At 37.7% G+C, this 12,148-nt stretch overlaps 1 protein-coding gene across 2 annotated transcripts in view; it reads left to right on the forward strand.

The window, feature by feature from the left end:
* rassf5 (Ras association domain family member 5) overlaps positions 1-10,870 on the forward strand; it is a 110,273-nt gene extending 99,403 nt beyond the window's left edge. For both annotated transcript variants that reach the window (XM_020526639.2, XM_020526641.2), the window contains 2 exons: positions 931-1,046; positions 4,652-10,870. In XM_020526639.2, the coding sequence (XP_020382228.1) occupies positions 931-1,046; positions 4,652-4,801 (266 nt within the window). In that variant the 3' untranslated portion in view covers positions 4,802-10,870. The remainder of the gene's footprint in view (positions 1-930; positions 1,047-4,651) is intronic.
* The last annotated feature ends 1,278 nt before the right edge of the window (positions 10,871-12,148 follow it).

Consider the following 12,148-nt stretch of genomic DNA (forward strand, 5'->3'; position numbering starts at 1 on the left):
CATTTATCTGAATTAAACTTGATCTGCCATTCCTCGGCCCACTGGCCCAGTTGATCGAGATCCCATTATACTCTTGGATAACCTTCTTCCCTGTCCACTATACCACCAATTTTGATGTCAGCCGCTAATTTACTAATCATGCCTCCTATATTCTCATGCAAATTGTTTATAAAAATGATGAACAACAGTGCACCCAGCACCAATCCTTGCAACACACCTCCGGTCACAAGCCTCCAGCCTGAACAACAACCCTCTACCACTACCCTCTGTCACCTACAGACAAGCTAATTTTGAATCCAGTTGGCTAGCTCTCCGTAGATCCCATGTGATCTAACTTTACTAACCACTCCACCATGAGGAACCTTGTCGAATGCCTGGCTAAAGTCCATGTAGACAATAAAAAAACTGAAGGAACTATGGATGCTGGAAATCAGAAACAAAAACAGATATTGCTGGAAAAACTCAGGAGGTCTGGCAACATCTCTCGAGAGAAATCAGAATTAACATTTTGGGTCCAGTGACCCTTCTTCAGAACAGGTTATTTTCAGATCTATTAGTAAAAATACATCAATTTTTAACCAAGTATATCAAGAATTACATTTTAATGGGAAAAAGAAGATAACAATTGTTCAGAACAGTTGGCAGTAGTTTATTGAAGAATTTGTGATCACACAAATTACTTTTAGGGGAAATGTGAACCCTAGTTTACCCAACCAGTACATTTTGGGTATTATTTCCTAATAGCACCAAAAAAAGAAACTCCCCCACCCTGTTAGTTTATATCTGACCCTTGAACTGTGATGCAAGTAGAAGAAAGCGCTTCAAGCGTTGGTAATGATGTTGATCTTTATATCTATTATTTAGGTGTACCACGGACTTAATAATTATAATAATCAGTATACCGACTTTTGTTTTAATTTCCTTTGTTAGTGCACCTGCAGAAACTTAAGGAAAATGAGTATCCTCTTTTAATCCGTCTTTTGGCTGGCCCAGACACAAATGCCTCAAGTTTTGCATTGAAGGAGAATGAAACTGGGGAAGTTGAGGTACGGTTTTCAAAGTTGATAAGATTGCAGAAATGAATAAAAACTGGTTGTGTTGTAGTTTCTTATTTAAGCACCACAGAAGCTGTTCATTGTTGTATGTTGTTATGAACTTCTATAGAACTGTGAAGTAATTTATTGGATTGCCATTGCAAATGAAAGCATTACAAGCTGACTTTCTTCAGAAGAAATCTGAATACATAAGACTATCTTATGTAAGATTATGTTAGCAAGCAAACTGTTGGAAGGGTTGAATTCACCTGGAAAAGACCATGTGACCACTGACCAACAGCTGCTTGGTGCTGTAAGGGTTAGGGCTTGCCATGTACCCAAAATCACCTTGAGAGCCAGATATCTTATTCAAAACGGGCATGAGCAGGTCAGGTCCAACTGTCAGAAATGGTGGTACGGGTTATACCAGCATAATGTTTGAGCAGTTACTTTTATACAATTCCAAAAAGTTTACTTGACCAGCTGCTGTGTCTTTAATTAGATATTTCCATTATATTTCCTTGATTTCCTCTTTCCTTAATCATATTGTCATATTAATTTAAAACTTCTTTTGGAACTCTTCAGCAGCTTAGGGTTTATGCCAAGTGTCCCATGATCCCATTCATAAGTCTCCCCTTACAATACTCAGAACCTAAATCAAACATGAACAGCACATGTTACAGTCTGCATAGCTCACACTTGACTTTTAAAAGATGTAATGAATTTTCCATTGATCCAAGGAGAACCATGGAATGCTTCTACATGGCCTTTTGACATAGGGGCTTTATTCTGATGAATTCAGCACAAGTCATATCATGAAAACATAGTAGGAGGTCGTATGTGCTGTATGTTCACTGATACCTTGTACCCCCTACCCCCATATCACAGATCAACCATGAGAAGCAGCATTGCATATAAGAGCACATTGGTGACTACTTACCATTCAAGGTGAAAGGAGGTCAACTCCATGTCCTTGAGATCTATGCATCAAATGAGAATGAGGTCTGCAGGTAGCACTTTTAAGGTTGCCTGTGATTAATTCTGCTTCTCCGAGATGACGGATCAATCTGCGATGACCAATTACGTAGTCAAGATCACTTGTGGCTGAGACTGTATTGCACATAGTTGGTCACTGCATGCATTTCACATGCAGCATTATATGATTATGGATATCTTTAACCTGTACTACGCAAGTGTCTGATTAATGCAATTGCCACTCGAAGGGTTGCTCATTTCTTACAAGTGGAGACTGTGTGTTCAGGCAGGAAAACTGTTTACTTTGTCCACTCTGGGTACAATGGTAGCCATGTCTCCATTGCCATTGCATATTTGAAATTCAAATGAAGATGGAGGGCAATATGGGTCATGCTTTGCAGCATAAGTGAGCCTAATAATCTAGGGGAACCACAGACCGCCCCCCTCCACCCATTTCTTTCTTGCACTCCTTGTCCACTCCTGAGTTTCCATACTTTTGCAACCTGCTCTTTCATCTTTCATCTGCTAATGTTGCCCCCTACACCCCTCTGCCAAATAGCTTGATCATGCCAGCCATTGATGATGCCCTGCCCAATCTTGCCAAAGGCATAGTTATGATACCTATTGATGATATCCTCCTCCCACAGTAGCCATGTGCATCCTTGTATGTTGAGTTGCAGACTGTCACAATTATTATCTCCTCTGCATGCCTTCTCACAAAAGGACAGCGAATCAAATTACATAGACATTAGGTAATTTACAAAAGAAATAAATAGGATGTGAGAAACACAGTGAGTAGATGGGGAGCTGCAAGTGTGATGGATGCAGATTTTATTGAGGCATTTAAGAGGCAACAAGTTGTTTATTTAATTAATAATAATAATCTGGATTATGAGAAAAAGGTAGGAGAATGGGACTCATTTGGAGAGCCAGTGCAGACACCATTGGCCACATAACTGTTCTTGCACTGTAACAATTCTGGGATCGAGTCAGCAGTCTCCCCTCATGCAGTATAAGTATCGTTTTCTCTTTACATAGTATTTCCTGAAAATTGTTCTGATAAGGTCAAGGCACAAAGCTTTGACAAAGTGTATCTTCTTTCAACAATGCTGAAGTTCATAGAATCCCTACAATGCAGGAAAAGGCCATTTGGCCCATCAAGTCTCGACCAACCCTCCAAAGTGCATCCCACCAACCATATCCCTTTAAACCCATATTTACTGTGGCTAACGCATCTAGCCTGTACACTACAGGGCAATTCAGCATGGCTAATCCACCTAAACTGCACATCTTTGGACTGTGGGAGGAAACTAGAGCATCCAGAGGAAACCCATGCAGACACAGGAAGAATGTGCAAACTCAACACAGATAGTTATCTGATGGTGGAATTGAACCCAGGTTCATGGCGCTGTGAAGCAACAGTGCTAACCACTGAGCCACTGTACTGCCCCTAATGTTCTGTCCTGTAAACAACTAATATTTGACACTTGATTGCAGCTGCATCTCTAAATAGCAAGCTGGAAAACTCTGAAAGGACCTAAAAAAAAGAACTGCCAGCAGTTGATTTGCTTTTCCGATAGCAGGCAAAGTTTTTTGCTTTGCATATTATTTGCAGAAAATTAAATTTAGACTGAGTTGTAAAACTGATGTGCTATATAAATAATGTTCTTTACTGCCCCAATTAACTAATTAAAGTTGCTCATATAGGAATTTGACAGATGCATTAACTATTACACTAAAAATAATGTGAAAAAGGAATTTGAAGTCCTTAATGGGTACTGGATTGTATACAGTTGTTATGGCTTGTTGGTACTGACTATCCAGACTCTCATATAGGAATTGGATAGAATAGCAGAAGGGTGGTCGTGCCTTGGTAACTATATCCAATGAAGAAGTAGCTCCTGCATTAGAAAAAGGAAGAAACACTTGGAGAAAATTCCCTTTTCTTTAAGAACATCTTTTTAGCTGATTAGGATAATGATGACTACCGAACCGCCATCAACATCTGCGCAGGAATGGATTCCTACCGATACGTTGCAATATCAGATAATGAAGGTCATTTTAACTTTGGCTGATGGTGTAAATTGTCAATATCAAAATAATCAATATCAAATTAATCGATCATTAGACACGCTGCCACATTTTCCTTTGCATGGCCGATGGCATTAAATTTGGTGGGGCATTAGTGGTACCAATTCAGTATTACCTCTTTCTTTTGCGCTGTTGTCCAAATTGAAATGATCTCTAATGGCTGTAAATTTGTTGTCATGACAATATAAATAAAACCATATAAAAAGTGAAGTATGATATTTTTGAACTCCATTTCATAGACTGGAAATGACTGGGGCTTTCATAGTCTGAAAGGTTTTTAAAATGAGCCAGAAACTGGGTTAGCAGACATTAAATGCTTTTTTTAAAAAAAAAAAACACTTTCAAGAACTTTGGCTGCCAAAGTAAGCAATAGTTAACTACATTTTAATAGGAGAGATGAGCTACAAAGAGTTTCAACCAGACAGGCTGAAAAGAGGAGAGATGATTCAACCCTCCTTGTCTGTTTACAACAGGTTTAGTTTGTACTTTATATTCAAGCTAATATTTTAGAATAATACACTAACTTTCTAGGACTTTGTTCATTCTTACAGTGGGATGCGTTTAGTGTGCCAGAGTTGCAAAATTTCCTCATTATACTAGAGAAAGAAGAAAAGGAACGGATCCAACAGGTCCAGCAGAGATACACCACATTTCGACAAAAGCTGGAGCAGACTTTGAAGACAGTTGGGAAACCTGGATAATTGAATTGCAGACAAGCTAAAACAGAAGCATAAGACTATCCTTAAATATTGCTCAGGACATGTGAGCAGAATTATCTCAAGGGACAAGTGCAACAATAAGGCAACAATAAATGTTGCTTTTTAACTGTAAAAGTGTAGAGCTGGTGCCAAGGTTGAGAAATATTACTGTATATATGTACCGCTCTGGACTGACTAAACACAGCTGCTTTTCATGAGTTTTTAATTTAACCCTTTGAGTACTGAAGAAACTATAATTACAGCATTTCTAGACAATTTTTTAAAAGTCTGTTTGAAGAATACTGTGAATTAAAAACCTATTTTAGGTTCTTTATTTGCTTGTAGATATTCAGCACAGCAAATTTATGTAAAATATAGGTGTGACAGAAGTGAACTTGCAGTTTGGAAGCTGCAGAAAGTATTCAGTGCTCAAGGGGTTGTGCTGGTTATTCTGCAATGCACCAATCATTGTTTGGCGCTTGAGGAGAAGTGTCTACTAAAAGCAGGAAGCTGCTTTTTGCATGTTAGACAAAAATCTTTAAAATGTTGTCCTTTTTTTTACAAAATGTCTGTAGTTGTTGCATGTCTGGGTGCTGAACGGAATTGCGTAGAATGCCATCATGTAATTGAAGTCGTCTCAGAACGTATGCAGCTTTCTTAATTGAATGCTTTTAAGGAGAGCTATATCAAACATACCTTGAATGATGATAATTAATAATGAAGCACTTATGTGAAATGTCTTTTAAAAGGAACAATGAGAGAAAATTTCCATTATTTGGTATTTATAGCGAAATCCTAAACATCCACACTAGAGATATTTTACGGCTTAGAAGCAGGATAGGCATTTAAATACACAGGGTGATGCTATATCTGAACTCCATTGCCTTTCCAATTCCACCACAATTAAATTCAGGGGCAGGAAAGCTTGTGGTCAAACTTCCTGCCCTGCTGAAAATTGAGGCCCTTATGCAGGCAATTGGAGATTACTGAAGGATCTCATCCCACTGCTGCTGGTATTAACTCAGTTGTAGGCAGGCTTTTTGACATGCTTTGTGCACAACTGTGAGGCTTGCTCATAGTCTCCCATAATGAGGAGAGTTTCCTTATTCAAATCTCCTCAGTGTCTGATTGAGTGATTCACTGTCGAGAATGTGGGGACCACAGAGAGCCATACTCTGTACTTGCTGCTGACCTCTGTACACCCTGTCCCTGAAAACAGCATTGCAGGTCTTTAAAGGTGAGATCCTCAAAGCCTCCATAAATCCAGAGAATTGTTTTTGAGTAAATTCAGTGTTTTATCCTGTTAATTTTGTTGTTTCTATTTGATGAGCAATGGGGGCAGTAGATTTTCTGCTTCATTTACCATTTCTGTACTATCTCCTCAAGTTCATTTTAGTTTCAAAAGTACATGAAGATTAAGTTCTAGATAATGGTGTGAACGAGCACATCACTGGACAGTCCCTTGTACTTTTCCCTTGTGGCAGATTTGATGCTGGGCTGATTTAATGAGGTGGAAAAGTGGTGGTTGGATGGCCTTCTGGCCATGCTATGAATTGAGAACCTTACATCAGCAATTAATAACTAATTAAGGGCTTCATCCAGCCACCAATGTATGGATCCAGCAGTAGGCAGAGGGAGCATGGCAAGAAAATCTCTGTAGGGCTGATTGTGGGATCCCATGGGAATCCCTTATTCAAAGGCCTGGAAAGTAGAGTTCCTGTATCAGTCAACCTCTTACAGCACCTTTCAGCTTTGGCCTGGCATTCCTCAATGATCTCTGACTTCAGGTAGATGTGGTATAGGAAATCTGGTGCACTGCTGATCAATAGAGCTACTCGCTTTTTGCTGGCAGGCAGGACACCATCTCTCAAACCAAATCCTTGATCTGTGGCAAGAGCAACTCCAATGCCTGTGGAAAGATGTGCAGCAGGCCTTTCCTGAAAGGGCTCTCTAGGTTTCCAGCTGGTAGCCAAGACCCACATTGCCTCCACGATTTTGCATATCATATTATCAGTTTTGGGAGCTGGAACTGAATTCAATCCAGACTCTTAATAGAACTCTTCTCTCTTCACAGATTTTGGGTGAAGTAGTTTGGGCATTCACTAGTGGGTGTGATACTAATTCTGAAAGCTGTCCCAAAGGCCAAAAGGATAACCAGCATAGAAAATACAATATCACACAATGGAAGTAAATGATGTTAAGGTTAAATGTACTAGGGCACTTTTGGGGGCAGAGTGGAATTTAATGCTAATTTGGGGATTTTGTAATAGAAGTGTTTCAATAGTAGTACTTTGTAGTTACATAGTGTCTCAGAAGCATAAGGCAAAATGGAAATTGAGCCAAAAGGGAAAGATTGAGGAGGTGGTTTATCATAGAATTCCTACAATACAGAAAGAGGCCAATTAGCCCAGCAAGTCTACACCGACCCTCCGAAGAACAACCCGACCCCCACATCCTATACCTGTAACTCTGCATTCCCATGGCTAACCCAGCTAACCTTCATATCACTGGACACTATGGGGCAATTTAGCGTAGATCCACCTAACCTGCACATCTTTGGACTATGATGCTGAAATCAGAGCACTCAGACACAAAGAGAACATGCAAGCTCCATACAGAAAGTTGCCAAGGGTGAAATTGAATCCAGGTTCCTGGCACTTTCAGACATCAGTGCAAAACTTGATTTTTAAGGATGAAAAACAGGAGACTTTGGGAAGTCAGTTTCCTGTACATAAGGGCCTAGACAGCCAAAAGCCAAGCCAAGTGGTGTGGAGATATAAAAAGGCAGTGGTGTCGGGTATTTATAATAGAAGATTACTTTGATATAGGTTACGATATCTTTAAAAATGTTCAATGAGTTTGATAATGGTCTATTATACTAATTGGATAAATTGATTCAGAATGCATTGACAATAACCACGTTGTTCAGTTCCTCACATACATTTCATCTCGGACCCAGGGCTGCACAATAAAAACTGATGCTTTGTGCTTGGGTGCTTTTTACTAAATTTCATTATTCCCAAGTGGTTTGAAGTATTATTTTCTCTCACATAATAATATTAGAATCTGCTAAAATATTCATTTCAAATAGCATTGTTATTCCAGTGTTATACATTGTGGCACTTCATTTTACACTTGTGCTTTCAAGGATGAAATTCAACTTGGGTGATGGTGCAAAACAGGAAATAGTAGCACATTTCACATTCAATTGTTTTTACTATTATCAATGGTAAATTGGTTGAGTGTAAAATGAGCTTCTAGTGTGCTAGTGTCCAATTTTCACTGCTATCCAAAAATTTCATCTCCCAAATATATATTTCACAGAGCAAAATGTTATTGTTTACGCTGTTCTGATTACTTCGACACAGGGTACAGTAAAGGACCTATATAATTCCATGAATAGAATACTGATTTCAAATCATTGCACTGGAACACAACCTTTTCCTGAAGCCAAACTAAACTTCCCCATTAGTTAGGTATGTATTCCATCATTTTGTTTTCTTTCTTCCTAATGTTTCAGTTTTGGAAAAGGGAACTATAACAGTTTAGAATGGAATATTTAGGCAATGTGGTTACTTGTTTCTAGTGCATTTGAAAATACATTAGCTTGTGTCAGAAGTTTGAGTGAATTTGCAATTTTTAAACAAGTTCCACATTTGATTTCAGTTGGGAAAAGATTGTTACTCTGGCCATAATAAAATTTTCTTCCCAAAGTTTTTGTTCAACAATTCCCATATTGGTCTGAGAAGCTATGTATGAGTGAAACTAGCTTCATCTGGTATCTTTCAAATGTTTTACTAATTATTATGCAGGCCACCAAAATGGGGTATAATGTCGTGAAAGGTTTTCCACTAATTGTTCTTTTTAAAACCACTCAGAAATCTTTTTGGTGGACTAACTAATTCTGAAACCTCTTTCTGCATTGCTTTTTCAACAGCTCATTTTGCAGTTTAAATATCTAGTTTCTTGCCCCATTGAAATTTTTTTTTATATAAATTTGCTCATCTAACAACTCCTTGGTAATATTTAGCTGAGCCATTTGTAAATGCCATATTGCCCAGAATGCTCAAACTTTCTGAGTGACCTCTTTATATCTGAACTCTGTATGTTTTACTAAAATGCTGTCATAAGTTGAACATAGATTTCTTCTCATATGAAAGTATTAAGAAGATCCAGTCTGTAAAGCCAATAGTTGTAAACTAATGAATTAACATTCAAAAATAGTTTGCCATATGATGCACACAGCAGATTCCAAGGTACAGTTTGAAGATGAGCAGGAAGTTCTCCCACTATGCCATCCAATGTTTACCCCGACTAACATCACCAAAATAGGTAAACTGATAATGTATCTTATGCTTGTATGTGTATCTTGCTATGCACCAATAATTATCAGAAATACCTACAAAACAATAGTTATTAAAACCAATTTATTATTTTTGAAGCGTAAAGTGCTTTTTATGTCCTCAGCATATTTCAAAGTGCGTATAACTTCCAGTTTTTGATTCAAAAAACAATGTTCAATGTATAATTAGATATTGTAAAGTGGTTATTAATGGACAACTGTATACATGCTGAATCACTGCCTGCATTCTCATGAATAGGACAAAACTCCTTTGAGAAGAAATAATTAAGATATTAGAATACTTTTGCAGTTGAGCCTCCCGAAGAAGATCAGTGAAGATTAATATTCAACAAAACATTCTAGTTAACTGCAGGCAGTATCTACTTTTTTGATAGTCCTACGGGTACAGTTTCTGAAGTGTTTTTAAAAAATTACATCAACAAACCATTAGCCTTAAGAGGCAAAGAAGATACAGATATTATATTTTGCTTTTTAATTTATTTTGTTTGCTAAAGTTATCTTACAAAACAGAACAAATATTTTATTGTACAATGCTGCAGTGTATTACACCGATCCCATATGAATGCTTGGTGATGAAAAATCTGGTTCAACAATGAAAATAAGGGTGTCTGTCTGATTCTCTATTTTAAGACCAATTAATTCGTAGAAATTGCATATCATTAAGTTTCATTGGAGAAAAATTGGCATCCATTCTTTTTAAATTCCAGGTGTATTGTTTCTGAGGTCTTGACCATAAATTCCAGGTTCAAAGGACTCTTCTGAAAGAGTTCTGCAACAAATATTGTAACTCCTTCTGATTAAACATTTTAATTAAGAATCATGTCCTCTCTTTTCCAATTTGTTGTGTAATTTAGTTCTGTATCATTTAAAAAGTCAGATGGTACAAATTTACATTTAGTTTGTTTTCTGACACAAATCCTGTCTGTTGAATGTTCTACATTCTGACAAAATCAAATGTTTTAATTTGTCTGATGGCATTGGATAGGATTTGTCTCAAAATATTTTTTGTAGGCAATTGAGTATCTCAAAAGTGCTGTTTCAAGAAGTTCAGGCCTGATTCTGTTTTCACAGAAAGCCAGTCAAGTAAGAATGAATCTTTTGTCCCTGTTGCTGAAGACTTGCACTTGAACATCTATGGAAGAGTGACAATGTGTCAATTTGTTGCCTGTGATCACTATTTGTGTTACTTTTTTTTGTTACTATGTGTATAGAGATATTGAGCAGACAATGATTTTGCTACCATGAGCTATTACCTAAATGAAAAAGGTCATTATTCTTTCCACATGAAACAAAATCTCCACGACCAATTACATGACCCTAGTGTGATAAACGCCCAGCAATACAAGGCAGTAACTTTATACAGAAACGAAATAAATTATTTAATTTGTATGAAGGAGGTGAAAGCTCTGGATTTTATTTTGACTGGTGAGGAACACTGCTGGCAATAAACCACCCTAGGAAACAGTGGAAATTGCAATGTAAATATTCAAATAGCAATGAACAATAAAATGCTACACTATTTAGAGAACGCTGTTTCTGTTCACATAGAAATATCACTATTAGCCAGCTGCTAATAGTTGAGTATGGAATTGCCCCATATTTTCAATACAAAATTATATTTGACAGAATTGTAAAGACTGGAAAGTTTTACAAGTACTGTATTTTGATTTCTTTCTTTTAATAAATCTGGAAAAAATTTTTGAACAAAATATTCTTTATACTATCAGTTATTGTTTGCATAAAGTTTTTATTATTTTAGCACAATAGATTAATCAAATGTTCTTCATGAGAAAATGCTCAGTTAGGGCCATAGAGCCATTCAGCATGGACACAGACTCTTTGGTCCAACTGGTCCATGCTGACCAGGTTTCCCAAGCTAACCTAGTCCCATTTTGCCTGCATTAGGCTCATATCCCTATAAACCTCTCCTATTCATGTACCTGTTCAAATGTCTTTTAAATGTTGTAACTGTACCTGCATCTACCACTTCCTCTGCCAGTTCATTCCGTATGCGCACTACTGTCTGTATGTGAAAAAGTTCCCCCTTGGGCCCCTTTTAAATGTTTCCCCTCTCACCTTAAACTGGGATTGCTACTTCAGAATCATGTTAAGACTCATAGGAGAGAATTGTTTGTGCACCCAACTCAAAAATGCTACAATAGTCTTTGGCTAGAAGTGCAAAAGAAAATCCAAGTTATTTTCCCTGATTGAACATTTTTCAGGTGGAAAATGAACACTGTATATGTTGAGATATGGACTGAGATTGGGACCAGCCATCTATAACTAACTAACCTATATTCACTTATTCTCTATGATGCTCACCAAGAATGGTCGCTTCAGTAAAGTGGCTGTTGGTGCCTGTGAAAACAATCCACAATATGGGGATAAATTGGAAAAGGAAACGTCCCAACCATGTAAGTTTCCTTCAAATTAGTGAGATATTGGGGAAAGGTGCCAGGGTAGGTCTCATGAAAGGCAAATGGACTTCCGCACAAAAACGTAGAAAAATCGATTTCAATTTGTCGCAGCAATCTAGTGCCATCAAAGCCAAAGCTGAGAAAAACCAACATACATTCCCTGTAGTCAAGGAACAATAGATTGGGCTGAATTTTACTTCACCAAAGATAAGTGTCAGGTTTTTTTTTGAGTTCATGCACAGTTTCCACAAGTCCTACTAAGATGTCACTGCAACTTACAAAACCTGCCTCAGAGATTACTAATCGCACCTGTATCAAATGATTCAAGTCTCATTCTACCACTTGTTCTTGGAAAACTTGCCAACCACCAGATATCTGCCGAAAAAAATTGATATCCCTGGCATTCATATCCTCTTTAAAATGTATTGTGCACCTGGACAAGTATTGACAATCATGTGTTGTCCTTCACCATGAGCATAATGGCACAGCAATGACAAAGCCACACTGCTCACACCATATAGCCTGACACTCCCTTGCACATACAACTTTGTTTTCTTTCTCTAGTCACTG

Source organism: Rhincodon typus, chromosome 25 (assembly GCF_021869965.1).
Source record: "Rhincodon typus isolate 14 chromosome 25, sRhiTyp1.1, whole genome shotgun sequence".
Lineage (NCBI taxonomy): Eukaryota > Metazoa > Chordata > Chondrichthyes > Orectolobiformes > Rhincodontidae > Rhincodon > Rhincodon typus.